Source organism: Seriola dumerili, unplaced genomic scaffold (genome assembly GCF_002260705.1).
Source record: "Seriola dumerili isolate Sdu_G_001 unplaced genomic scaffold, Sdu_1.0 BDQW01000811.1, whole genome shotgun sequence".
NCBI classification, from domain to species: domain Eukaryota; kingdom Metazoa; phylum Chordata; class Actinopteri; order Carangiformes; family Carangidae; genus Seriola; species Seriola dumerili.
In genome coordinates this window covers 477,655-503,631 of record NW_019175066.1, presented here as the reverse complement: position 1 = coordinate 503,631, position 25,977 = coordinate 477,655, and the positions used below count along the sequence as shown (strand labels likewise).

The window sequence follows — 25,977 nt, the reverse complement described above, 5'->3', positions numbered from 1 at the left end:
GGCTCCTGTTGCTAGCAACCTTGACAACAATGTAACTTTTTTACACAAAAACTTGAGTACTTAAGGCCCTTGGTTTTAACAGTTGAACTGAGGCTAAAACACAATACTTAGATAGAAACAGTGTGGCCCTCAGCCTCTCTGTCACTGGTGTTTGCTGACATTATTTTCTTACACACGCAATGAATTTGGATATATACATTACTCATCATCAGGTTCTATCATTTCTCTTTGTGACCCAGATCTGTCACGTGTTCACTTACCTGCCTCTACTCACTCACCTGACGATCCTGGTCACCTGTCTGCCCTGTTCACCTGCTATAATCAGCTTTGGACTGTAGCTGTGTTTTAGTTCAGGGGCCGCTGTTCCCGCCTTTATTGTTGCATCACAAAGCGTGGCTCCTGTCGCCTAGCAACCTTGACAACATGTAACTTTTTTACACAAAAACTTGAGGTTTTAAGGCCCTTGGTTTTAACAGTTGAACTGAGCTAAAACACAATACTTAGATGAAACAGTGTGGCCCTCAGCCTCTCTGTCACTGGTGTTTGCTGACATTATTTTCATTACCAGCACGCAATGAATCTTGGGATATATCACATTACTCATCATCAGGTTCTATCATTTCTTCTGTGACCCAGATCTGTCACGTGTTCACTTCATGACGATAAAAGAAACGTGTGTTCAGGTGTTGTTTTACCTGCGATGCAGCCGTGTGACTGCTGGACGTGGTGGAACCACAGAGACGGCAGATACAGCATCTCTCCGGCCTTCACGCTGCAGTGGATCGGCTGAGCTCTCCGGTACTGTGGGTACCGCTCCAGGTCCGGGTCCAGGGGGTCCAGAGGGATCCACGGGACCTGAGGGGGGAGGACAGGAGGTGGCTGTATCAGTGCAGTGTTTGGAATAGAGCAGAGAGCTGAGATTAACAGACAGACCCCTGAACGCACCTTCTCAGAGTCGCTCTGATCGACAACCTCGAACTCACCATCGTCCTGCTGACGGTAAACAGCCGGCTGATACACACCTGACAGAGAGACCGTTACTATGGTTACTGGGTTACCATAAGTGATGCATGGTTGTTACTGCAAGTTGTACATTGTGGTTGCTATAGTTACCGTAGTAGATTGGATGGTGGCTATGGCTACCATAGTGGATTGAGGGTGGTTGCTGTGGTTAACATAGTGGATTGAGGGTGGTTTCTATGGTTACCATGGTAGATTGTGTGGTTGCTATAGTTAACATAGTGGATTGAGGGTGGTTGCTAGGTTACCGTAGGGGATGAAGGGTCTGTCTGTGGGTGGCAGCAGGATGAAATGTTTCTCTCCAGAAATGACACAGTAAAGATTCTCGTAGTGATCTTTGTGCACTGAGACAGAGAAACACAACAAACACTTAACACATACACACAACACACTCGGTTTGTGCATTTAAAACACAGTGTGTGGCTGGTGTTTTGTGTGAAGTTCAAGTCTCACTGGAGGTCACAGCGTTCGCCTCTCCGAGCCAAAAATTCACAGCATCAGGCAACTTTCCTAAGAGAAGAAAAAAGATAAAATATCATTAAGATCATGAGGATCTTCACTGAGATTATCTGTAACTTTTTTTTTTCCATCTTAACGGTCTAAATGCTGTTTCAAAGCCTGTAAGAGATACTGACTGCAATTAATCCAGTTACTACTGTTTATTAATAAGATGTGAATATAATACAATAATAAACAGAATTGCTGGTAGTAGTATTAGTAGTTACAAACCCCATAAACCTCATAGAAACTCATGGTTATGAAGTTACTTTCCTCCTCATTTCTCCTGTTCCTGTAAAAGCGGAACTTGTTTCCACCAGTGTTTTTGTGAAATGATAAAATGAGTAACCCAGTGTGACTGCCAACTAAATATAGTAAGAAATGGCTGTTTCTCAAAATAGACTCCTTAAAAACTAAAGTACAAGGAGCTTTATCAAATGCTTGATAACATTATATTCAACAACTGTATGAAACAGCTTCAGATTCAATAACATCTGCTTCAATCCAGTATTCAGCAAGCCAAATGAATGTTACACTTATTTTTGTGATTTTTTTTACTTTTCTTTTTTACATTTTTAAAAGATAATCAAATTCTGTCCAATCGTTAAGGCGGAATAAATATGTGAAATCAAAACTTTTCATGTTTCCAATTCGTGTTTCCACCTCCAACAGAAAATAGCTTTTCCATAACATAATAAATATAGTCGTTAGTCATTAATGGGCTAAATATGGACTGTTGTTGTAATTCTCCTCCCGGCCGCCGGGGCAGCACTGAGCTCTCAGTCAATTCACCCGCCATCTTGGATTTTACACTGCGCCTGTGAGGGGACCGAACTTCACCGACACTTCACCTGAATAAGTAAAGTTTTTTCACTTTACAACAACTTCACATCCACCTGAAACCACCTGAACCGTCCCTGACAAGTCCACCTTTAACCCAGCGGCGTTGTCTCTGCCCCGGCTCGCTCCTAGAAGAAGCCGGTGGACGTTAAACGCCGTAAGTCCGAGCTCCGTGAAGCAGCTAGCCGAGGGTGGCTCGGTGTAACCGGGGACATGGAGCACCGCTGCAGCCACTGTGGCGCTGCCATAGAGAGACAGACCAAAGGATATAAAAGAAAGTCTCTGCTGTCGCTGACGGACCGGCGGAGCGCTCAGAAACTGTTCCCGGACCTGAACCCCGCGGAGGCGTTTTTGTGTTTCGCCTGTGTGCGACTGGTTTTTCAGAGAACGAAGAAAAGTGGGAACAAGCGGGTTTACGTGGACCCTCAGCCCCGCTCCTGCCCGGCTCCCCCGGCCCGTCCTGCCGCCTCTGTCCCGGCAGAACCGCCTCCTCCGAAAAAGCTCAAGAAGAGGCTCAAAACGACTCTGAACGAACACGACTACGCCTCCCAGGACCCGTCGCCCTCCCCCCGGTCCGACCCCCCACCGGCCCGGCGCATCCGCCGCGGACCGATCCCGCAGATCTGCGGGTATCTGCGGAAGAAGAACTTCAGCTCCGCTCTGAACCGACTGCTGCAGGTGTCCGGCTTCAGGGAGGCTCTGATCAAAACCTGCTCCAAGATCATCTCCGGCGAGGTGAGAAGAGTTGAATCAATCAATACTTGATCATTAGTCTCAAATTCATAAATAAGTTTCTTTTAAAATGAATATTATATACACTGTGGACAAAAAATAACAAAAAATACTTTGTGAGAAAAACCCACCAACGTGTGGAGGCCCAGAGCTGCCAGGTTTATAATTACAAATTGAACTGTCACCGTAAACAGATCAGCAGTTGATTATTAATCATTTAGGCCGTTTTTCAAGTAAAAAATCATAATAATCCTGTTCCATGAAAGTTAATCAATTAATTTGATGATTTGAAAAAATTAATCCAAAACTATTTTGATAATCAGTTAATCATTTCAGTCATTTATCAAGCAAAGATACCAAATATTTTTATATGGTTCCAGTTTTTCAAATGTAATTTGCTGCTTGTCTTTGCAGCAGCAGCAGAGCTGTTACACAGCTGTCACTACATCGTTTATTATTGATTATTTTTGTGACATTTTATTGATAAAAGGATTTATGACTTAATCAAGAACATAATGCATTGGTAGTTGCAGCCCCAAATGCAGTTGATTTTGTAATATTTAAGAAACAAAACAGTTGATTGGAAAAGTAATTGGCAGGTTTATCCATCATGAAAATAATGGTTGGTTGCCACCTAAAATTGTATAATTGTAGACAGAGAAGAAGATTTCTCACAGTTGTACAGTGTAGTCAAAAGGATTTCAATAGAATGAAAACAAAGCAACTGTTTATGGAGACGTTTTTGCAGCGTAAACAGATGGTGAACGACCTGGACGGACCGTACAGGAAGACCTTCAGCCCAGAGAACCTGTCAGCCTTCAGCTGGGATAAGACTACTTCCTGGGCTGAAGAGAAGGCTCCTCTGACTGTGGCCTGCCTCAGAGCCATGTTTCCTCCCGCCAAAAAGATCCAGAAACAGATGGTGAACTATGGCCGAGGGAATAACCCACGGTGGGTCAAAACTAATGAGAACACTGATTTAGAAACATGTTTAAAGTCGCAGCTGGTTCTGATATTTGTTATTTAAACTTCAGGGTTAATTCCTGGAAAGCTCTAAGAGTGGACTCAGTCTTAGGAAGATAAATGTAACGTGGGGTTGTCGTGTTTCAGGCAGATGACTGAGGACGAGGTGAAGCAGATGTTGGACCGGAGGATCAGCCTCCTCCTCTCAGTACCTCTGTACACCAGCACAGTCAGAGCCTGTTTCCTTCAGACCGCCTTCAGCGTGGAGATGTTGAGACACCGCTGTCCCATCAAACTCTTCACCATCACCAACAGCCTCGGCATCTCACAGTCCAAAACCGCCGCCAGGATCCACGCCAAGAGGCTCGCCCAGGAGCACGACCGACAGGTGAAGCAGTGGAGAGACGAGATCCAGGTGAGAAATGTTCACGTTCTCTCCACGTCCAAACCCTCGTCCTAGACCTCACTGTCAGACTAATCCTTAGACCTGGAGCTTTGGAGACCAGGAACAGCTGCAGCAAAACTCAGAGTCAGGACTGTAGGACTAATTCTCACAAACCGACCAATCAGAACACTGCTACAAACTGAACCAATCAGAATACTGCTACAAACTGAACCAATCAGAACACTGCTACAAACCAACCAATCAGAACACTGCTACAAACCGACTAATCAGAACACTGCTACAAACCGACCAATCAGAGCACTGCTAGAAACCAACCAATCAGAACACTGCTATAAACTGAACCAATCAGAACACTGAATATCCTCCTCCTCTTTAGAGCACGAGAAGGACGCAGTACTGCTGTGACGACTCCAGGAAAGCTGCAGCTTACACCTTCACCTGGGGGAAAGTTCGGGTGAGACGATTTGTGACCGACAACAACTTTCTGCTTCACATCGTCTGCTCATCAGTTAATGAAGGAAGTGTCTGTGTGCTGCAGGTACCGTCTGTGTCCAGGTCGGACTCCGCAGAACGAGGATACTCCTTTGTGACGTGGGCGTTTCGCTTCGCTCATCAGGTTCGGGTTAACTTCCGTTACCTGCACGGAGATCCGATCAAAGCAGTGGAAGTGTCTCCGTACAGCGTCCTCCCAACCAGACAGGTACACACACCTCACACACACACAGGTGCGGTCCAGTGTGTCTGCGAGCTGGAGCTCCACGTCATGCTGTTCATGAGCTTCTGTAAAACTTCAGGTTCGTTGTCTTTCTACGGTGTGAAGCTTTAGTCTCATTAATCAGAGCGACGTCTCGCTGCGTGGTCATCAGCTGAAGTGCACTGCTCTGCAACGTAATACAAGAAACCTGCTTCAAGAGATAAAGTGTCACTTTGGATTGAAGTCGGCGCCATCTTGTTTTCAGGTTGTCCATCCCATTCTCGTTTACACGATGTCTCCGTAACGCCTTGAAGGAACTTCTTCAAATTTGACACAACCATTCAGTGGGCATCAAGGATGAACTGATTAGATTTTGGTGGTCAGAGGTCAAATGTCAAGGTCATGGTGACCTCACAAAACACTTTTTAACCATTACTCGACTTCGCAGCAATTATGACAACATTTATTTTATATGACTCAAGGTAAACAGGGATGTAACCTGAAACTAGTCGGAGTGGTCCTTTGACCATCACACTGCATCATCCTGACAGGAGGAACTTCATCATCATGTTTTAATTTTCTTAGACGTACGAGTCGCTCCGACAGCGAATGAAAATCATTGTGATGCGAATCATCGCCGACAACCTGGAGGTCCTGAAAGGACCGAGGGGACGAGTGGTGAGACACATCCCTCACATCTACTCCGACCGGATGAAGGAGCAGAGCACCACTGTGAGTCCACAGGAAGAGCTGATGAACCCGAATGTCTCTGCACTTTCATTCTGGGGACGACGAAGAACCAGAAGATGTTTCCTTTCAACAGTTTTTTCCCCCACAGGTGAGTCTGGGTGCAGTGATACCGAACACCACAGAGGAGTCTGTTAGCGTAGCGTACGGCCTTAAAGACTACATTCCTGTGGTTTCTGGGAAACCATACCACATCCTGTGTTGTGGGGACGTCCTGAGCGCCGACAGGGCCGAGCAAGGCAACCAAAACCAGAACAACGAAACTCCAAACCCAAACCTGGATCTGAGGTTTGACGGCCTCGTAGAAGCACCTCCAGAGTTTCAGAAGGAACACCTGTTTCATGAGGTGAGAGAAACTTTACTGCACTGAAACAACAACACCTGTGTGATGTCAAGTCCTGCAGCTGCATCACAATAAAAGTCCTCCAGCTGCTTCACATTAATAAAAGTCCTCCCGCTGTTTCAAAATAAAAGTCCTCCAGCTGTTTCACAATAATAAAAGTCCTCCAGCTGTTTCACATTAATATAAGTCTTCCAGCTGTTTCATAATAAAAGTCCTAGAGCTGTTTCACAATAAAAGTCTACAGTACAATAATTCCTGTGTTGCTTGAACCCGCTCAGGAAATGATAAAGATGCTTCTCAGTGAGAAGAGTGAGAACTCTCGAGGATCTCTTCATCACATCATCTCACTGTTTCACTTCAAGACGTTTAACAACACGGCCAAAGACTACTTCCTCAACATCTGGGACTTCATCACGGTAAGGCTGTGGAAATATAATAATATGATTGAGGTTGATCAGTCCGACACTTGACTGATTGATCTGTGATTGTGTGTTTTTAAAACTTATTTCGGACCTGCAGCTCACTCTTTCATCCCCGTGTGCAGCCACGGAGTTTCTGGTTGAACAGCACCGTGCTGTCATTAGAGCTGCAACCATTAGCTGATTCATTGATTAGTCGATCGACAGAATCATAACACATAAATAATCAGCAACTCTTTTTATGGTGGATTAATGATTTTTTTCATTTTACAGGTAATTTACTTAATATTTGAATGTACCAGCGTCTTAAATGTCAGAATAAGATTCTTCCTTTGTCTCATGACCGAAAACTGACTCAGCTTTCTGAACACATCACTTTGGACTGTGGGAAATTATAACGGAGCATTTCACTGTTTTCTGACAAAACAATGAAGCGATTCATCAGTGATTAATCTGCAGGTTATTGATGAAAATAATCATGGAGTTGATGCAGATGATCCTGTTAATTATTCACTGAAATATTCTGCTCCCTGACCAAAATGAATGTAAATTTTCTTCCTTCTAAAGTTTGTGACGACAGCGTACGTGACTCTGTTTGCTGTGACAGAGTGTGGTCTGGACTCTGTGGACCAGAGACCCTCAGACTACCCCTCTCAGGTCTCAGATCAGATGGACTGGCTCGGGGACCTGGCTCACAGGTTGGTGGATCTGGTGTGGATGCCTCCATGTCAGGAAGACATCAACACTGCTGCTGCTGCTGCTGCTGCTGCTGCTGCTGCTGCTGCAGGTCGAAGTGACGGACAGAAGAAAACCTCCCCCTTCTGTTACTGCAGAGAAGGTAGGAAACAGCATTGAGCCGTTTCCCCATTTTGGTTTTCTCATTTCAAAAGTAAAATTCTTTGGTCGATACATGGACCGAAGATGAATGCGTGGACAAGGAGGGATATGGAGGCAGAAACTCACAGGTTCGATGTCTTCCTGCCTTTATTCAAACAGTTTTGTGTAAAATATTTGTGATTTGTTTCTTTCTCCGATCAGCAGGTTGAACAGGTGGAGATTTCCAGGAAAATGTTTGTTGGCTGAAAACGCTTGTTGTTTGTGTCTGAGTCTTAAACCCGACTTGTCCTGTTGCAGAGAAGCCGGAGGAGCAGCTGGTGCGGTGCTGCAGTCACCTGTGTCCAGGTATCTGGTTCCATGACGGCTGCGCTCGGGCTCAGACCCTCTCGGACCCACATGAGGACTGGTTCTGTGGTCCGGACTGCAGTGCAGACGGGACCTACATCTACTGTCACTGTAAGGAGCAGAAGGGGGGGCAGATGGTCCAGTGTGGACTGATGGACAAGTGCAGGAGACACGAGTGGTACCACAGAGACTGTCTGACAGCGGCCGAGCAGAGCAGAGCCGAACAGAGTGAGACGTTCATTCATTCATTCATCAGAGCTTCACTGCAGAGCCACAACTCAAATGGGTTTAATCACATTTGGAACCAGTTTGGATTCTAACTGTGATTAAATAAGATAAATAACTGAGACGAGATGAATCTGAAATGTCATGAGCAGGTTTCCATCACTGAACTGAAGCCGGTCAGACTGATCTTTTATTCTGTTCCTTGGACAATGAGAAATGAGGGTTTTTCATCCAGTTCCAGTTATTTGTCAGAGGGTCTTTTGCGCCTCAGTTCAAAACTCAAACACTTGTTTCAAAGGAACAATTTTACGAATCAAAAGTTCATGAGGATGTTTTGGTGATTTTGGTTTTTAAGACATTTTCCAAAATCCAGAACTAATTCTGAAATATCCGTCTGCCAACCTTTTTATTCCTGTTGTTGGAAAAGATTTATGGGAATTAAGTTTTTATTTTATGTCTCCACGCCGGCGACAGTCAGAGCAGCCATGTTGTTTTCAGGTTGTCCGTCCGTCCCATTCTCATGGACACCTTGAAGGAACTTCTTCAAATTTGGTGCAAACATTCACTAGGACTCAAGGATGAACTGATTAGATTTTGGTGGTCAAAGGTCAAAGGTCAAGGTCATGAGAATGGGAAGGGCGGCTCTGACAGTTGCCGGTGTGGAGCAATAAAAACACCAGCAGCACCTACAGACGTCTCTGTACATTGTGGGTCTTTGAAGACCTGCCTTCGTCTTTAGTCTGTTTGTCATGTTAACTGACTGTGGACACCGGGGGGCGCTGCAGACACTGATCCCTGCCCTTTGCTTCTTCCTGCTGGTCCAGCTCCGTGGTTCTGCTCAGAGTCCTGCTCATTGGCTGCTGACGGCGAGGACTTCCTGTTGAACTACACGAGGGCGGTGGTGTGGGAGGGGCTATACCACATGGCCAGACGGGACGCCATCCAGGAGGGAGATGGAGACGCCATGATGGACTTCTGGAAGATGGACCTGGTCCTGCTGTGGACCAGAGAACACCAGCAGCTCTTCAACAGCAGCCACCACATCCTCACTGGTACGAGTCTGAAAACAGGCAGATGTTGCTGCAGATGTTCGGCCGGTGTCACCGCAGGCTCATGTTGTCATGGTTACTGTGTGTGCACACAGGGATTGAGGGGTTCTACCCGGAGCGAGTCAGACAGGACATGAAGTGGAACCGGGTGTTGAATCTTCAGGGAACAGCTGGAGGAAACATCAGCCTGGACCTCCTCACTGAGCTCATGATCAACGAGTTCAAAGGTCAGACCACCGATTGATCGATTGATTACTGATATCGGAGCTGTTAGGGGGTTGTAAGTGACACAGGCGAGGTCTTAAACCTCTTTTCCACTGTGGGAAAGGTCAAATGTCAAGGTCACAGTGACCTCACAAAACCCAGTTTTGGCCTTGTGAACGCAATATCTTGAGTGTTTCGGCGGAGGCGGTATTTTCTAGTTCTTCTGGAGCTTTATTGTGGAGGGACATGTTTTGTGAGGTCACCATGACCTTGACTTTTGACCCATAACCCCCAAAATCTAAATCAGTTCATCCTTGAGTCCAAGTGAATGTTTGTGCCAAATTAGGGAGTTAGGGGCGGAGCCAGACACTGCCAAGATGGCGACGGTGGAGAAGCTCACTCTGAGCTTCACAAACCTGTGGGTGACGTCACAGCGGCGACGTCCATCTTTATTTACAGTCTGTGGTTTATTCCTGGAGGTGGTGAACTCACTCTGACCTCTCTGCCTCCAGGTGTGATCGAGTTCGGTAAAGGCAGCTTCACGAAGCAGCAGGTGGAACACAGCGCTCAGCTGGCCGGACCTCAGGCCAAAGACCTGGACCGGCTTTTCTTCACAGGGGGAAACCCTCTGAACCTGTGCTCGTACCTGTCCCGTGTGACGTCCCGGTCCTGCAGCAGGAGCGAGGACGTGTCCAGGTTTGTGGAGGAGTTTAAGAAAGACGAGCTGTTCGGGTTCAAACCAGGAAGGAAACATCAGGGCTTCAACCAGTTCACCTACAGACAGAGGCTCCGCAAACCAGAGAGGCTGGGCAGGACCCTGAGGAGTCTGTCTGAAGACCTGGACCGACGGAGAGACGTGATCCTCTGAGCACGAGGAGTCATGTGACATGGTGACATCACTGCCATGTTAAAGACTGCGCAGTGACACTGAAGCAGAGATCCAGTAAATAAGGAGACGCTCAGCTCGTGACAGAATCGACCCCTCCCACCCCTCAGCAGCCAATCAGGCGACAGCAGCAGGTTACACAGCTGCCTCCTCATAGGAAGGTGATGAAGAGGTCACATGATGTCAGGTGATGTCACCGTGCCACAGAGAGACAGTCTGTGCTGCCAGACTGTTAGCATTAGCATTAGCAGCAGGAACCAGACCAGTCGCTGTTTGTCACTTTATCAGTCACATGTTTCTCATTTATTCATTTTTATTTTTTATTATGTGGCTGAAGTAAAAACAGCTGTTTATCTGAACACGTGTGTGATGAGGTGTAAACGTGAAACTGTCATCGACCCAGAGATAAAGTTTAGAGCCTGAACAAACTTTAAGACGTTGGTGAATAAGACTTTTTAAAGACTTATAAATTAATTTCTTTTAAAGATTTTCCATGATCTACAGAAACTGTGTGTGATCCCAGAACAGCTGCTTCATCTTTCTGACCTGAAGATTCACGACCTGTTTGATAAGTTTTGTAATGAATTTATAATTGAATTTGTGTATTCTTGTGCCGTTATGAGTATGACTGAGTCAGCTCAGTCTTTGCGGGACGGTCAAACAGTCAAACAGACGCGAACACGCCTCCATATTTACTGAAATGAATGAACCAGTGGATTTTGACATAAACAATAAACAATTATTAAAACCAAAGGATTCATTTTCTGTCGGATCAACTAATCAATTAATAGCTTCAGCTCTATATTTATTAGAGACAGGTTGCAGATCTAACCCCTCCTGACAGGTGACCCGTCTGAGCATGCTCAGTAGTCTGAACTCACCGAGCGCGGTGCTCATCCAGGGAACGTGAGGCTCCACGTCGTCGGTGAGCTCCGGCAGCTCCTCCAGCAGGTTAGAGCACTGCTTCTGAACATAGAACACACCACGCTGCTGCACCTGCAACACACACACACACACACACACACACACACTCTCTGTCAGGACTCCACATTAACATCAACTCGTTGCAGATATGAGTCACTTCTCTGTCGTTTATTGACACTGAAATGTCCTGATCAACAATAATCTCATCCCTTCGATCTACAGGTGTCAGTTTTTAAAGACCTGGTCCTCCCCCCAGGTGACATCAGCACGACCTCAGTCCTCCGTTAACCCTGCCAATGTCAGAGTTTCTGTTTGATGCTCTTTCTACTGTTTCTCACTCACTCTTCATTTATATTTCATTTCAGATCATTAACAATGTTCACTGATTCCAAACTGGACCATCTTACAATTGTATTAATTGAAGTCGAGGTGCAGCGTTTGATCTAAACTACGGTGGCCCAAGAAGGTCAAATGTGCTGCAACGGCCCAAAACACTTCATCAGGAGAAACGAGCTGCAAATTCAAAAACACGAACAAAAATAGAAAACAAAAACAACGGAAACCTGCTGAAAATGAAACAACCTGCCGCAGGAAGCCAAAACAAACACAAAGCAAATACCTTCCCCTGGATGATGTCGAGAACAGCAGAAAAACTCATCTGTCTCTCTTCAGGCATCACGAAGCGATCACCGTTCACGGCGTCAGCGTAGCCGTTAGGAGTCACCGCCACACTGATGACCTTTGACCCCACCTTCTCCCTGCAGACAGGGAAACAGGATAATGTTCACCTGACCACAGAAGAAGACCTGTGCAGGTGTCGGTGGGCGGGGCTTCCTTACCTCAGGTACTCTGGCGTCCACCTGGACAGGGCCGGCCAGTGGCTGAAGGCGTTGCGGATGATGCAGGGCTTGTTCGGACCAATCCAGTCGCGGTAGAACTGCAGCGGGTCAGGTGGCTCCTCCAGGTATGGCACTGATTGGTTCAGATACAGATCTGCAAGGTAATCAATAATCAATCACTCTGATTGATCACCACTGGGAGCAGCAGTTTGACCGGTGCTAGTAATATCATTATTATTATTAACTACTACAGTAACAGTAGTTATGGTAGTAATAGTATTTGTAGTTGCAGGAGTCATAGCAGTATCAGTCACAGTAGTATTAACTAGTACTTATAGTACTAGTACTGTAACACCAGTAGTGACAGCTGCAGAAGTATTACAGTGTATGCAGTAATAGTAAGTAGTAACTGTAGTAGTAATGGTGGTTTCTATACTATGAGCACGAGTAGTGTTAGTTATAAAATACTACACTAGTAAAAAAATATTTACTGTACAGCAGTAGAAGGACTGATACTAACCGTATTACTCACAGTACTTACAGCAGTATCAGTAGTACTTAAGAGTAGTGACAGTAGTACTGACAGTACTATTAGTAGTAATAGTAGTACTGAAAGTAGTAATAGTAGCAGTAGTAGTATAGTAGAATTGACAGCAGTATAAGTATCAGTAGTAGTGGTACTGACTGTAGTAGTAGCAGTATTATAAGTATCAGTACTGTTAGCAGTAGTAGTATCAGTAGTACTGGCAGTAGTATTAGCAGTACTCGTCCTCTCACCGTGAGCTTCTAGTGAAAACTCAGTAAGGCGTTCGTTCACAGACGCCATCTTGGTTCATCACAGCTGATCTGGAGTCAGTTATAATGAGATCAAACTAATATTCTGTCCTGACGGATTCTCCAACCTCATGCTGCCATGCTGCTTTGTTTACATCCTATGCGCATGCGCAGAGCTCCGCTCCGGTAGTGATTGTGGAGCAGGTCTCCACCTGCAGGAGGGAGGATGAACTGCAGGACAAACGACCACAACAGCAGCTCAGTTCAAAAACATATAGAAGTCAAAATACATAAGCCTTGATAACAAGATAATAATAATATAAAATACAATAGTAGTATGTTAAATAAAATAAAATAAACCAATAAGAAAATTTATAAATGATTAATTTTAAACAATGCAAATGGTTAAGATAAATAAATACAGAAAGAGACTTGAAACATTAAAATGGGAGCACAGTTTTATTAGCTTTTTTGTTTTCTGACAAAGTTATTGTCTTAATATTCAGCTCCATTTCTTTGTTGAAAACATGAAAGTGAGATTTCATTTTAGCAAATTTTGCATTTGTGAATGTAAAACTTTGCAAAAAAGTATAATGAGATTAATTATAAAATATTCCTTTTCATATTTTTTGATATATGTTTTGATATATATGATATATGATCCTTAAGAAACCAAAAAATACTTTAATGTGAAAATCTCCAGTTCGTGAAGCTGCCAGATAAACGTGCTGCAGTAAGACGTTCAATAATGAGGTGGAGTACAAGAATAAAGCAGCATGGAAAGAAAATACTCAAAGTACAAGTACCTCTAAATTGTACTTGAGTGGAGTATTTGAGTAGAAGTAGTGAGTTACTTTCCTGCACTGCCTCAGGTGAAGTGTGTGTGAGCGTTTGATGAGTTCAGGATCACATCAGTGTGGATTGGATGCAGCTGTGCAGCTCTGCCTGGAACCAGGTCCTGGAAGATCCTGGAGCAGATCAGCTGGTTCTTCAGTCATGGACGAGTCGGCGTTGGAGCGTTACTTTGATGACTCCATTGCAAATGTGAGTACAGACTGCCAGGCTGCCGCGCTGCTGTTTTGAACATCCAAAGCTTTATTTAAACATGAAGTTAAGGTTGAGATGATTCACCTGTCACCTGTCTCTCTGTGAGGCTGCATGAAGGTTTGATCTGTGACCTGGAGTCAGAATATTTAGTTCCTGTGGAGGATGAACTGAAAAAATAGACCCTCGCTCAGGTGACCAAACATTTCACCTGCTTTTTATTGAATTCTTTGACTTGATTCAAATCAAATTCCAGTTGTTCCATCAAACCAAACATTTTTTTTCTCTGATCATGTTTTACACTTTCAATACATGAAGCTCCAGAAGCTGAAACGTCTCAGGACCAGGACTCAGAGTGGTTTATGTGAGCTCTAGATTTGAATCTTGAGCTAGGATGTGAATCTGACTGAGGGAAGACACTGGAATTAAAGTGTGGTGAATTTGTTAGAGTTAAATTTGTTAAGTTTTGTGAGCCTTTGAAGTTGTGCAACATCCTGTTCTCCTCTTTGTCACGATGAATTTAACAGCTGAGATATATTTTAATCTCTGTGCATGTTCCAGGGCTGTACATGAATCAGGAGCTGGTTTCACAGACAGACTTTGACTCTTAGATAAAACAGTCAGATGGACCGAGTCTGAATTCATCTGTTGCACAAAGCAGTTCAGTTCTTGATTATCTTATCTTATGTTTCCTGACATATTGTCAAAAATACGCAAATATTAGGGAGGAATTCTTCACAAAACTTGAACAAAAATGCCCCAAATTTAACAATTTAACAAACGGGGAGAAATGACCCATCGCTCTGGGGGAATGGAGAGGATGTGCAGTGTTGGCTGGTAAATGTCAGTTCCTGCCACAAGAAAAGAAACCAAATGTATTCATCTGCCTCCGTCTATTTTGGCATTTGTATATTTGTGTGTATATAAATTTATCACTTTTCTTCCTTTATTTCATTATCAGTTAATTGTATCAATAATTATATTGTATTTTATTATATTAATATTCTTATTATTTTTTTCTTCCTTTGATTATTTAATTCCATTAATAATTGTGTTTTGGCAACACAGTGGAAATGTCATGATAATAAAGCCTGTTGAATTAAATTGAATTGAAATTGAGTGGAAGTGGAGTCTGCTGGACTCTGTGGGTGGGGAGGGGAGGGGCTCGTCGTGAGGGTGAAGTCCTGCTTTGTTCCGATAAACCACCTGTTGGACCAGGGGTGAGCAGGTCCTCTACTGGGGAGCCAGACCAGCAGCTGGACTGGAAACACTTTGATCTGCACTGACCTGTCTGAAAGGTGCTACACAGATAATGATCAATGGATTGATTTCCTCCTGCAGGACTCAATCTTCATGTTGGGGGAGGGGCCTCTGGGCCTCCAGAGTCCCGCCCCCTCCCAGCAGGATCCCTCGTACCTGTCAGCGAAGGCGGGGCCAAACGGAGAGCTGGGGGAGGAGCTGGACCTGAGTTTTCTTCCTGATGAACTCAGCACACAGGATGACACAGGTGTGACATCACTGACGAATTATATTTTTTTTCAATAACCTTTATTGTAAATATACATCAAGTAACAAACAACAGTCTGTAACTCTGGTGTTTGATTCCAGCTGGAGCAGCAGAGAGTCAGACTGCAGCTCTGGACACGTCTCAGGACAGCGGCATCTGTCCGGACTACAACTCCCAGGATTCCACTGCAGCTGACACCCAGCAGGGGGCGTCCATGTCAGGACTGGGGACCAGCGCCTCCCCCTTCTGTCCCATGACCCCTATGACCCCCATGACCCCCATGACCCCTGTGACCGAGAGATCAGGAATCATCCCACAGTTACAGTAAGTTACTGATGAGTCTAGAGCCACAGTACTGATACTGTAGTACTGATACTTTACCTGTAGTACTGATACTCTAACAACAGTACTTTTCAGGTTTCTGGTATGGCGATGTGATGTGTGTGTGTGTGTGTGTGTGTGTGTGTGTGTGTGTGTGTGTGTGTGTGTGTGTGTGTGTGTGTGTGTGTGTGTGTGTGTGTGTGTGTGTGTGTTTTCATGGTTCTCAGCATAATGCTGACTTCAAACCTGGCTGCTCAGCACGTGTTGCCTTCACATGCTGCTGTGTATAAACTGAAGAAGAACTGACTCTTAGCTCTTGTGTATGTAGGAACATTGTCTCCACAGTCAACCTGGGTTGTCCTCTGGACCTGAAGTTCATCGCCCTGCAAGCCAGAAATGCCGAGTACAACCCGAAGGTACCGAGACCTGACCTTCCTCTGTCGGCGTGTCGGTTTGAAATATACGAGCTGACGTCTGTTCCTCCTGATGCTGTTTTTGTTTCAGCGTTTTGCAGCCGTCATCATGAGGATCCGCGAGCCTCGGACCACAGCGCTGATCTTCAGCTCAGGGAAGATGGTCTGCACCGGAGCCAAGAGGTCAGTGTGACAGTTTGAGCCTTTTCCTACTGAAAGAATTCAAGCTAACGTAGCGTCTCTTCATCATCACTGGCTCTAATTGTGCCTCCACCAATCTGCGACCTGTGGAGGACCAGTGATGTCACAGGAAAAGTAATAAAGCATTTCCTTAATTTCATATTTTGATAGGCATTAAAAATAGGAATTGTTAAAAGAATTTATAAATGAACGATTAATCCATTCATAAATATTTAAGATTTAAAAATGGATTTACAAAAGCAGCATAAAACTCATTAAATAAACCATTTATAGATACGTTAGGTTACAGGTTGGTGAGGTCCTGCAGTGGAAAGACACAGGTGTGACTGTGCTGGAAGATGTTTGCTCTCAGTTTATTAACCCTCTTCTCCTCTGGGTGCGTTTGAGTGAGGAGCAGTCGCGGCTGGCAGCCAGGAAATACGCCCGGGTGGTGCAGAAACTCGGCTTCCCTGCTCGCTTCCTGGATTTTAAGATCCAGAACATGGTGGCCAGCTGTGACGTCTGTTTCCCCATCAGACTGGAAGGACTGGTCCTGACCCACCAGCAGTTCAGCAGGTAGAAACACCGACTGCTGCTCATTTATTCTTGAGGAGACGGGGTTAGCCTAGCTTAGCACAAAGACTGGAAACGCTGTTTGGGATCGTTCCAGCCCAGTTTAACCTCTGGTTACTACATAATTCAGCTTTATGTAAACAAAGCCACTGAAACTGATTGTATGTGTTTTTGTCTCCAGTTATGAACCAGAACTGTTTCCAGGACTCATCTACCGGATGGTGAAACCTCGTATCGTCCTGCTCATCTTTGTGTCTGGGAAAGTGGTTCTGACCGGTAATGAAACTCAAATATCTCCACGTAGTTGTAGGGAAGAAACAGATGGAGGGTTGAGTTGAACATCACCAAGTATGAGTTAACAACCAAGGCCTTGTCCACAGTAACACAGATATTTTAGTGTCTGACTCCGCCCCTAACCTCCAGCTGATCCAAAACTAGTCAAAGAGGAGGGGCGTGTGTGGAGCTGAGACTTCGGGGCATGCTGATTTGTGGCAAGCATACATTCAACCACCTGTCACTCAAAGAGGCCACGCCCTCAATCCTCCGTAACTTTAGTCCTTAATAAAATGTAAACAGGTGAGTTATATAAACAGGTGTCATGAAGGAGGAAATCAGCTCTAGAGACCAAAACAGTTTTTATACCAGGCTGTAAACATGTTTATATAAAGTTGGAAATTTTCACATGGGAGTCTATGGGGACTGACTCACTGTTGGAGCCAGACTCTAGTGGTCATTAGAGGAACTGCAGTTTTTGGTTCTTCAGCGTTGGTTTCTTGTTTCAGCTTTGGAGGTTGATGCTTGCTTAAAACACTGTCAGTGGATGGAAGGACAAAACATAGGAAAATGTTTGTTTTACAAAATATACATGTTGATGTGGACAAGATCTTTACCCCATAACTATGAGATCTGTTGTCTCTTTTCATACAGCTGTGGAAACTGATGTTTCAGCTCCAGTCATCTGTTTTAGCTAAATGCTAACAGCTACCTTTTAGTGTTGAGTGCTGTTAACTTGCAGTTAGTTCTCATAATAAGGCAACCTTTTTTTATGAGATACAGATCACAGTATTCAGATATATTTACTCCTAATTATGAAAAACAGATCCAATAAATCCAAAATGCAGATCTCGTAATTATGAAACATGGATCCTGAAGTTATGAAGTATGTATCTTGTAATTACAGATAATTAGGAAATACATATTTTCATAATAATGCAATACTTGATCTTGTAATTATAGAACATGGATTTCGTAATGATGGGATAAGATTTTTTTTTTTCTTTAGTGAATCCATTTCCTCACAACTTGTTTAAATGGAGTTGTAACAGTTATTTAGTCATGTGTTAAATTCCAGGAGCTAAAGAACGAGCTGAGATCTACGAAGCGTTTGAGAACATTTATCCGATCCTGAGAGGCTTCAGGAAACAGTGAGGACTGGGACAGCACTTCCTGTTTTGTAAATAGATTAAATGTGTATGTGTATATATCTATATCTGTATTTTATTTTGTTAAGTAGCAGAATTGTGGATGGTAAATGAGTCTGCTGTTTGTTGAATGTTTCACCGTCCTGGAAAAAAAGCAGAGAAAACCGCTGTTGATTAAAAGTGACTTTATGTTTTATCTTCTGACTCAGACCTTCACTGTGAACTCAGATTTAAACACTGACTCTTTACAGAAGCACTGACTCGACTTTAATATCAATGAACTCATATATCGGTTGATAAATCAAACTTGAGTATCAGTGACTATAATAACGAAATGATCATGTTGTGTAGATAATCATATCATTAATTCAGAAAAACAGCTAATTTTTTTTGTCATGTGAATGCATTATGCTTCCATAGAACAGCTTTGTTTTCATCTCTAACTTTTAACTTTTTTTTTTTTTCAATTGTTTTATTATACAAAACATTTTCCATTTCATCTTAAAACAATTAAACATTGAACATGGAGGAAACAATCATAACCTATGAAACAAGATACATAGTAAAATATGAACAATGCATACAAATACAATAAATACAATAAATGGAAATAAATGTAACATAAATAAGGATGATGAAACAAAAATAATAAAAGTATTTCAAAAGAACAAACTTATAAACTAACTTTTAACTCAACCTGAAGTTTTGCGGCCTGTCTTTGACTCCGCCCTAACCCTTACGTCATTACATAAACAAACCCGTCACGTTTTCAGAACAAACCGGAAGTGGCGGACTCATCGTCTGCTCATCAAAACAACAACACAACAGTGTGTCAGTCCGTTATCACCGGAGAGTTTTAAAAATATGTTAGCGACATCACAGAAAATCTAACGGCCAGAAGAGTCCGCATGGAGCCGTAGAGAGCGCTGAGCCGATCAACTCGTTCCCTCTTTAACACATTTACATTTAACGTTAGCTTAGCGGGTTAGCCGAGCTCTTCTCCATGGCGTCCTCGGCGGGACTCCCACCGCTCGGCCCGGACCGAGCTGCTTCATCCGCCGGCTCTCATTCCGGGGGCAGGCCTCCTCTCCGACCTCACCACCCCCATCCGGCTCATTCGACTCCGGGCTGTGTGATGGTGGAGTCGGTGGACGACGCGGAGGGTCTGTACGTGGCGGTGGAGCGGTGCCCCCTGTGCAGCACCTCCCGCCGCAGGCTCACCTGTGCCCGGTGCGTCCAGGCCGGGGACTTCGTGTACTTCGACGGGAGGAACACGGAGAGGTAAAGTCCAGCGCTTGGTCCTGATATCATGCAGATTTCAGCCTGTGCTCCGCAGTCTTCTCACTGCCGATGCTGAACTTCGTGGCCAGATTTGAGAATTTTAGTGTTGCCTTTATCTTTTCCCCACAGTGTCTAAATCTCACTGGTTATATAGGATGTGGATGAAAATATGATCAATCTTTACTGTTCGGCGTAGATATCAATACTCAAAGCTTCATTTCACCCAACAAATCTGACATTTTCTTGTTCATACAGCCCGCTTGCACCTGATCAAACGTAGTTGTTTTGGTGGAATGTGAAAGCGGGATAGACAGATTATAGGTTGGTTATTATATCGTAATAGTTGCTGGTAGGTGTATTACATGCATGCCGAATTGAAAAGTGAATCATTCAGAAGATAAGATGAGAATTATGTCCTTACATATGTTTATGTTCTGGTTTAAAAACAACGCTAAGTTGGCAGTTGATGTTTTTACACATTGAGGTTTCTCTTGCTAACGTCAGATTCAATGTTACACGCGAACTTAGTTCAATCTTGAGTGCTTTTATAGAAGTTATACAGAAAAACTAGCAAAGGCTTTTTGAAATGAGTTAATTTACAATCTGTTGCATCATTATTATCAGTTCAGGCTAGTTAGCATTAGCAGCTAACGCTCCTCGGTAATAACAGCGCGTGTTTGAGGCCAGTTTTATCTGACGTATAGCAGTTAGCTTGTTGGCTGTGTTGTGGTGTTTTTTGTCCTGGCTGCTGGTTTCCAGCAGGTTTATTAGACTCTGTTAGCTGTTAGCTTTCTACTGCTGAGTCAGCCTGTAACTCGGTGTTAGTTTGGCTAGGTTAGCTGCTCTGCTACAGTTACACAACACGTGAAACCCCAAAATAACTTTGTCCTCATAGTTTTCATGCCTCTGGCAGTTTGTCAAACTCCGGGGACCGCAAGGGACCAAATCAACAGCTCAGCTGCTCCGTGAAGTTTAAACTGTTGTTATATGATTACATTTCTAATATGACTGTTGTGTTTCTGGTTGTATTGTCTCTGCAGATACATAGAAAAGTTGGAGCGGCTCAAGAAGCTGAAGGAGGAAAAGGAGCAGCTGCAGCAGAGGTGAAGCTTATAGCTGTTAGTGACACTGTACTACAGTACCACACACACACACACACATATCTCAGATTCAAATCTGAGCTTCAGTCCCGCATCAACAAGGTAACAAAGACATAATTTTTCCTCCTTTATAAACAGCTAAAGTTCAAACATTCATGCCTCCATTTCAAGGCTTGATCACTGTGATGCACTTTGTACTGAGCTCCCTGGAAAAAAACAGAGACTTCAGCACATTGAAAACTCAGCAGCTCAGCAGAGACCACATCAGTCCAGTTTTAGCTTCCTGTTAAATTTAGAATTGATTTTAAGCTCCTCCTTTTATATGCAAAGGTCTTACTGGACGAGGAACGAGCTACATCACTAACTCCCCGATTAACTATTGACCAATAAGGACACTCAGATCATCTGCTGCTGCTTTATTGAAGGTTCCAGTAACAGCTGGAGGAGATTCAGGATGCAGCCGTTGTCAGTTACGACCCAAAGCTGTGGAACACACGACCTGTAGAGATCAGAGAAGAAGCTCACTGAGCGTTTTAAAAGAAAGATTCAAACTTATCTCTTCCCCTCAGCCTTTAACTAAGTATTGATGTCTTACAGATTTTATTCTTTCTATGTTTTCTTACGTTCATTTTATGTGAATTTCATGTGAAGCACTTGCTGCTACATTTCTTGTGTGAAAGGTGCTATACAAATAAAGTTTATTATTATTATTATTATTATTATTACTACATAATGCCACAATAGTCATTTCCATAGGTCTGCAGCAAAGACAAAAAGCTCTGGTAACTGAAAACTCTCCCCTCCTCACAGAGTCCTCCAGGGCATGGACAGGAAGCTGCAGGCGGATGAGATGGTGAGTCCAGCTCAGTTACCTTTACCTGGTTCAGGTACTGTGGATATCTATGTCCTGGTGTTTGGTTCCACCTTTTCTTCCCTTATGAGCAGTGGCCTGCAGCTGAGAAAACTTTACAGTGCCAGTTGTGACTTTTGATCAGATTGATTCTTACTTTGTGTTTTGTGCAAAAAGTGAACGCACATTAACAGTAAAACAATAAGTGACAACAAGTGCAAACAAACAAATCAGTGAACAGAGTGTAAATAAATTGCTTTTCGTTTAAGTGCAAACAAAGTGTTTCATTAAAGAGGAAAATTTAAGTACTTTGACCTTAATGTGTTTCGGCCTCAGGGAAGTTCTCAGACTTGGTTAGTTTGTCTTTTAACTTCCTGTCCACTCTGTGTCGTGTTGTTGAAATTGACCTGTGCTGCTTGTGACCACATGAACTACATTGTAGAAAATATGTGTCCTGTTTTATAATCTAATGTCCAGCGTGAAGGGAGGAGGAGTAGGAAAAACTACAGCGGTCTAATCGGCTGTAGCTAAACCCTGAAGGAAGCAGCTCCGCTCCAACAGAAGCTGTTTTTAATTTACGCTCACAATGACCGAACACTGAGCCTCCGGAGCTGTTTAAACACGACATGTTCAATTGTTTTAACTGTGTGTAGGAACTTCCAAACACAGAGGAAACTCAAAGTGTTTCACTCAGTGCAGATTCACTTCAGACCATCAACCAAGAGCATCTTCAGGTCTCCATGTTGAAATGAGTGGATGAAGATGGACGTGTGAGTTTTCATGTTCACCACAGATCAGACATTAAAGTGACGACCTGCTGTCTCCTCAGAAATGGAAGCTCATGTCGTGTAAGATGAAGATCGAGCAGCTGAAGGAGGCGGTGGCCTGGGGCAACGAGGAGGTGAAGAGCGGTGAGTGCGTCTGCCGTCTGTAACACCTGCTGTGGTCACCTGACGGTCTGTGTCACACCCTCCTCTCTCCTCCTCCTGCAGACAGAGACCTCCACCTGCGCTCTCAGGAGGAGGGGCAGCGGCTGCAGCGACGGGCCGGACGTCACCAGGAGAAACGGGACAAGATCGAGCGTCACAACCGTCGCCTGGGGGAGCTGCTGGAGAGACGCAGCCGCGAGCTGCAGAGCAGACTGAGTCAGCTGGCTGCTCTGAGGCGGGAACACATCCTGGAGCTCACCACACACATCTTCCCCACACAGGAGGAGAAACAGGGCAGCAGGTGAGGCTCCGCACACCTGAACAACAACAGCACACCTGAACAACAACAACACACCTGAACAACAACAACACACCTGAACAACAACAACAACACACCTGAACAACAACAACACACTTGAACAACAACAACAACACACCTGAACAACAACAACACACCTGAACAACAACAACAACACACCTGAACAACAACAACAACAACACACCTGAACAACAACAACACACCCTTTAATCCAGTAACTGGATGCTCATGGTAATAGTGTGTTGTTTATGTGAGAGATTTTTGAATTTCGTGTGTTGAATGTTGGGTGTGTTGTTGTTAGTGTTTGGCAGGTGTGTTGTGTTTTCATGTGTTGTGTGTTTGGTTTGTTTGATGTGCGTGTGTTCTAGTGTAGTGTTACGGTGTGTGTTTTCGGTGTTTGTGATGTGTGGTTGTTGGTGGTTAGGTGTGTTGGTTCGTGTGTTGTTGTTGGATGTGTGGTGGTGTTGATGTGCTGTTCGAGGTTGTTGAAATGTTGTTGTTCGTGTTTGTTTTGAGGTGTGTTGGGTTGTTGTTGTTGAGGTGTGTGGTGTTGTTGTTGGTTCGTGTTGTTGTTGTTTGAAGTGTGTTGTTGTTGAGATGTGTTGTGGTGTGTTGTTGTTAAGGTGTGTTGTTGGTTGTTAGTGTGTTGAGGTGATGCTGTTTTGTTTGAGGTTGTTGTTGTTTGTTGTTGTCAGGTTGCTGTTGTGTGTTGAGGTGTGCTGTTGTTCCAGTGTGCTGTTGTTGTGTGTGTGTGTGTTGCTGTTGAGGTTGTGCTGTTGTGTTGAGGGTGTGCTGTTGTTGAGTGTGTGTTGTTGTTGTTGTTGTTCCAGGTGTGTGTTGTTAGACTATGGGTTCAGGTGTGGTTGGTTGTTGTTTCGGTGTGGTTGTTTGTTCAGGTGTGCTGTTTGATGAGTGTGTGTTGTTGTTAGTGTTGGATGTTGTTGTTGTTCAGGTGCTGTTGGTTGTTGTGGTTGTTCAGTGTGTGCTGTTGTTGTTGTTCCAGGTGTGCTGTTGGTTGAGTTGTGCTGTTGTTGTTGAGGTGTGTTGTTGTTGTTGAGGTGTGTTGTTGTTGTTCAGTGTGTTGTTGTTGTTGGTTGAGTTGGGTGCTGTGCTGTTGTTGTTGTTTGCAGGGTGTGCTGTTTTGTTGTTTGTTGAGGTGTGCTGTTGTTTGTTGTTCAGGTGTGTTTGTGTTCAGGTGTGATGTTGTTGTTTATTGAGGTGTGCTTTGTTGTTGTTCAGGTGTGCATGTTGTTGTTGTTTTGTGTACTGTCGTTGTTGAGGTGTGTGTGTTGTGTTTCAGAATTGTTGTTGGTGTGTTTGTTGTGTGTTGTGTTGTGATGGTCAGTGTGGTTGTGTTGTTGTTGTTGTTCAGGTGTGTTGTTTGTTTGTTCAGTGTGTGTTGTTGTTGTTGAGGGTGGTGTTGTTGTTCGAGTGTGTGTGTGTGTTTGAGTGTGTGGTTGTTGTTTGTGGGAGGTGTGTTGTTGTTGTTGCAGGTGTTGTTGTATGTGTGATAGGTGTGTTCGTTGTTGTTGTTGAGGTGTGGTTGTTGTTGTGTTGAGGTGTGTTTGTTGTTGTTGAGGTGTGCTGTTGTTGTTGTTGAGTGTGTGTGCTGTTGTGTTGTTCAGTGTTGTGTGAGTTTTGTTTGTGTTGTTCAGTTGTTTGTGCTGTTGTTGTTGTTTCAGTTGTGCTGTTGTTGTTGGTTCAGTTGTGCTGTTGTTGTGTTCAGTTGTCGTTTGTTGTTGGTTAGTCTGTGTTGTTGTGTTGTTAGAGGTGTGTTGTTGTTGTTGTTGTGAGGTGTGTTGTTGTTGTTGTGGTTGTCTGTGTTGTTGTTGAGTTGTGTCTGTTGTTGTTGTGTGGGTGTTGCTGTTGTTGTTCAGTTGTGCTGTTGTTGTTCAGTTGTTTGTTGTTGAGGTGTGTTGTTGTTGTTGAGGTTGTGTTGTTGTTGTTGTTGGTTGCTGTTGTTGTTGTTGAGGTGTGCTGTTGTTGTTCAGTTGTGCTGTTGTTGTTCAGGTGTGTTGTTGTTGGTGTGTTTGTTGTGGTTGAGGTGTGTGTTGTTGTGGTGTGATGTTGTTGAGTGTGTTTGATGTTGTTGTTGTTCAGTGCTGTGTGTATGTTGTTGTGTGAGGTGTGGTTGTTGTTTTGTTGAGTGTGTCGTGTTGTTGTTGAGTGTGATGTTGTTTGTTGTTCAGCGTTGTGTTGTTGTGTTGGGTGTGCTGTTGTTAGGTGTGCTGTTGTTGTTGAGGTGTTGCTTGTTGTTGTTCAGTGTGCTTGTTGTTGTTTGTTCAGGTGTGTTGTTGTTGTTTTGTTCAGGTGTGTTGTTGTTGTTGTTCAGGTGTGTTGTTGTTGTTGTTCAGGTGTTGGTTGTTGCTCGTCAGGTGTGTTGTTGTTGTTGGTTTGTTGTTGCTGTTGTTGAGTTGTGTTGTTGTTGTTGGAGGTGTGTTGTTGTTGTTGAGGTGTTGTTGTTGTCTCATGGAGTGTTTTGTTTGTTGTTGTTGTTCCAGGTGTGTGTGTGCTGTTGGTTGTTGTTAGGTGTGCTGTTGTTTGGTTGAGTGTGTGCTGTTGTTGGTTTGTTGAGTGTGTGTGTTGTTGTTGTGGAGGTGTGCTGTGGTTGTTGCGGTGGTGCTGTTGTTGTTTGAGGTTGTGGTGTTTGTTTGTTGTGAGGTGTGTTGTTGTTCAGGGTGTGTTTGGTTTGTTGTTGAGTTGTGTGTGTTGTTGTTCTGTGTTGTTCAGGTGTGTTGTTGTTGTTGAGTGTTGTAGGGGTGTGTTGTTGTTGTGTGGTGTGTGTGTGTTGTTGTTCGGTTTTGTTGTTGTTTGTTGTTGCAGGTGTGTGCTGTGTGTGTGTTGTTTGAGTTGGCTGTTGTGTGGTTGGTTGTGCTGGTTGTTGTTGAGGTGTTGTTTGTTGTTGTTCAGGTGTGCTGTTGGTTGTTGAGGTGTGTTGTTTGTTGTGTGAGGTGTGTTGTTGTTGTTGAGGTGTGTTTTGTTTGGTTGTTGAGGTGTGTTGTTGTTGTTGTTCAGGTGTGGCTGTGTTTGTGGTTGTTGCATTGTTTGTTGGAGTGTGCTGTTGTTGTTGAGGTGTGTTGTTGTTCGGTGTGTTGTTTGTTGTTAGGTTGTGTGTGTTGTTGTTTTCAGGTGTGTTGTTGTTGTTCAGGTGTGGTTGTTGTTGTTATCGTGTTGTTGTTGTTGTTTGTTCAGTAGTGTTTGGTTGTTCGTTGCCAGGGGTGTGGTTGTTGTGTTCAGGTGTGTATTGTTGTTTGTGTTACAGGTGTGTTGTTGTTGTTGTTCAGGTGTGTTTGT

The 25,977-nt window shown here is 44.0% G+C and overlaps 3 protein-coding genes across 3 annotated transcripts in view; 2 read left to right on the top strand and 1 right to left on the bottom strand.

The window, feature by feature from the left end:
* jmjd7 (jumonji domain containing 7) overlaps positions 1 to 12,888 on the bottom strand; it is a 13,878-nt gene extending 990 nt beyond the window's left edge. Inside the window, exons 1-8 of the mRNA XM_022766097.1 lie at positions 12,749 to 12,888; positions 11,972 to 12,125; positions 11,752 to 11,890; positions 11,090 to 11,204; positions 1,474 to 1,530; positions 1,269 to 1,364; positions 946 to 1,022; positions 696 to 855 (exon numbers count right to left, since the gene is read on the bottom strand). Coding sequence (XP_022621818.1) covers positions 696 to 855; positions 946 to 1,022; positions 1,269 to 1,364; positions 1,474 to 1,530; positions 11,090 to 11,204; positions 11,752 to 11,890; positions 11,972 to 12,125; positions 12,749 to 12,797 — 847 coding nt within the window. The 5' untranslated portion in view covers positions 12,798 to 12,888. The remainder of the gene's footprint in view (positions 1 to 695; positions 856 to 945; positions 1,023 to 1,268; positions 1,365 to 1,473; positions 1,531 to 11,089; positions 11,205 to 11,751; positions 11,891 to 11,971; positions 12,126 to 12,748) is intronic.
* An 853-nt stretch (positions 12,889 to 13,741) lies between these two features.
* Positions 13,742 to 18,211, top strand: tbpl2 (TATA-box binding protein like 2). Its single transcript, XM_022766130.1, has 8 exons — positions 13,742 to 13,789; positions 15,131 to 15,296; positions 15,404 to 15,620; positions 15,946 to 16,033; positions 16,122 to 16,213; positions 16,619 to 16,786; positions 16,965 to 17,059; positions 18,135 to 18,211. The coding sequence occupies exons 1-8, from the start codon at positions 13,742 to 13,744 to the stop codon at positions 18,209 to 18,211; spliced, it is 951 nt and encodes a 316-aa protein (XP_022621851.1).
* Positions 18,212 to 18,982: 771 nt separating this feature from the next.
* Positions 18,983 to 25,977, top strand: part of atg14 (autophagy related 14) — a 12,864-nt gene continuing 5,869 nt past the window's right edge. Inside the window, exons 1-5 of the mRNA XM_022766145.1 lie at positions 18,983 to 19,485; positions 20,526 to 20,588; positions 21,396 to 21,438; positions 22,265 to 22,346; positions 22,428 to 22,665. Of these exons, the coding sequence (XP_022621866.1) occupies positions 19,208 to 19,485; positions 20,526 to 20,588; positions 21,396 to 21,438; positions 22,265 to 22,346; positions 22,428 to 22,665 (704 nt within the window). The 5' untranslated portion in view covers positions 18,983 to 19,207. The remainder of the gene's footprint in view (positions 19,486 to 20,525; positions 20,589 to 21,395; positions 21,439 to 22,264; positions 22,347 to 22,427; positions 22,666 to 25,977) is intronic.

Bases quoted from the DNA above. Each gene is read 5' to 3' on its own strand.
- tbpl2 (XM_022766130.1), top strand. From the start codon at position 13,742: ATGGACGAGTCGGCGTTGGAGCGTTACTTTGATGACTCCATTGCAAAT. The intron at 16,214-16,618 runs GTCAGTGTGACA...GGTGCGTTTGAG, and splicing joins GTCTGCACCGGAGCCAAGAG to TGAGGAGCAGTCGCGGCTGG. The intron at 16,787-16,964 runs GTAGAAACACCG...TTTTGTCTCCAG, and splicing joins ACCCACCAGCAGTTCAGCAG to TTATGAACCAGAACTGTTTC.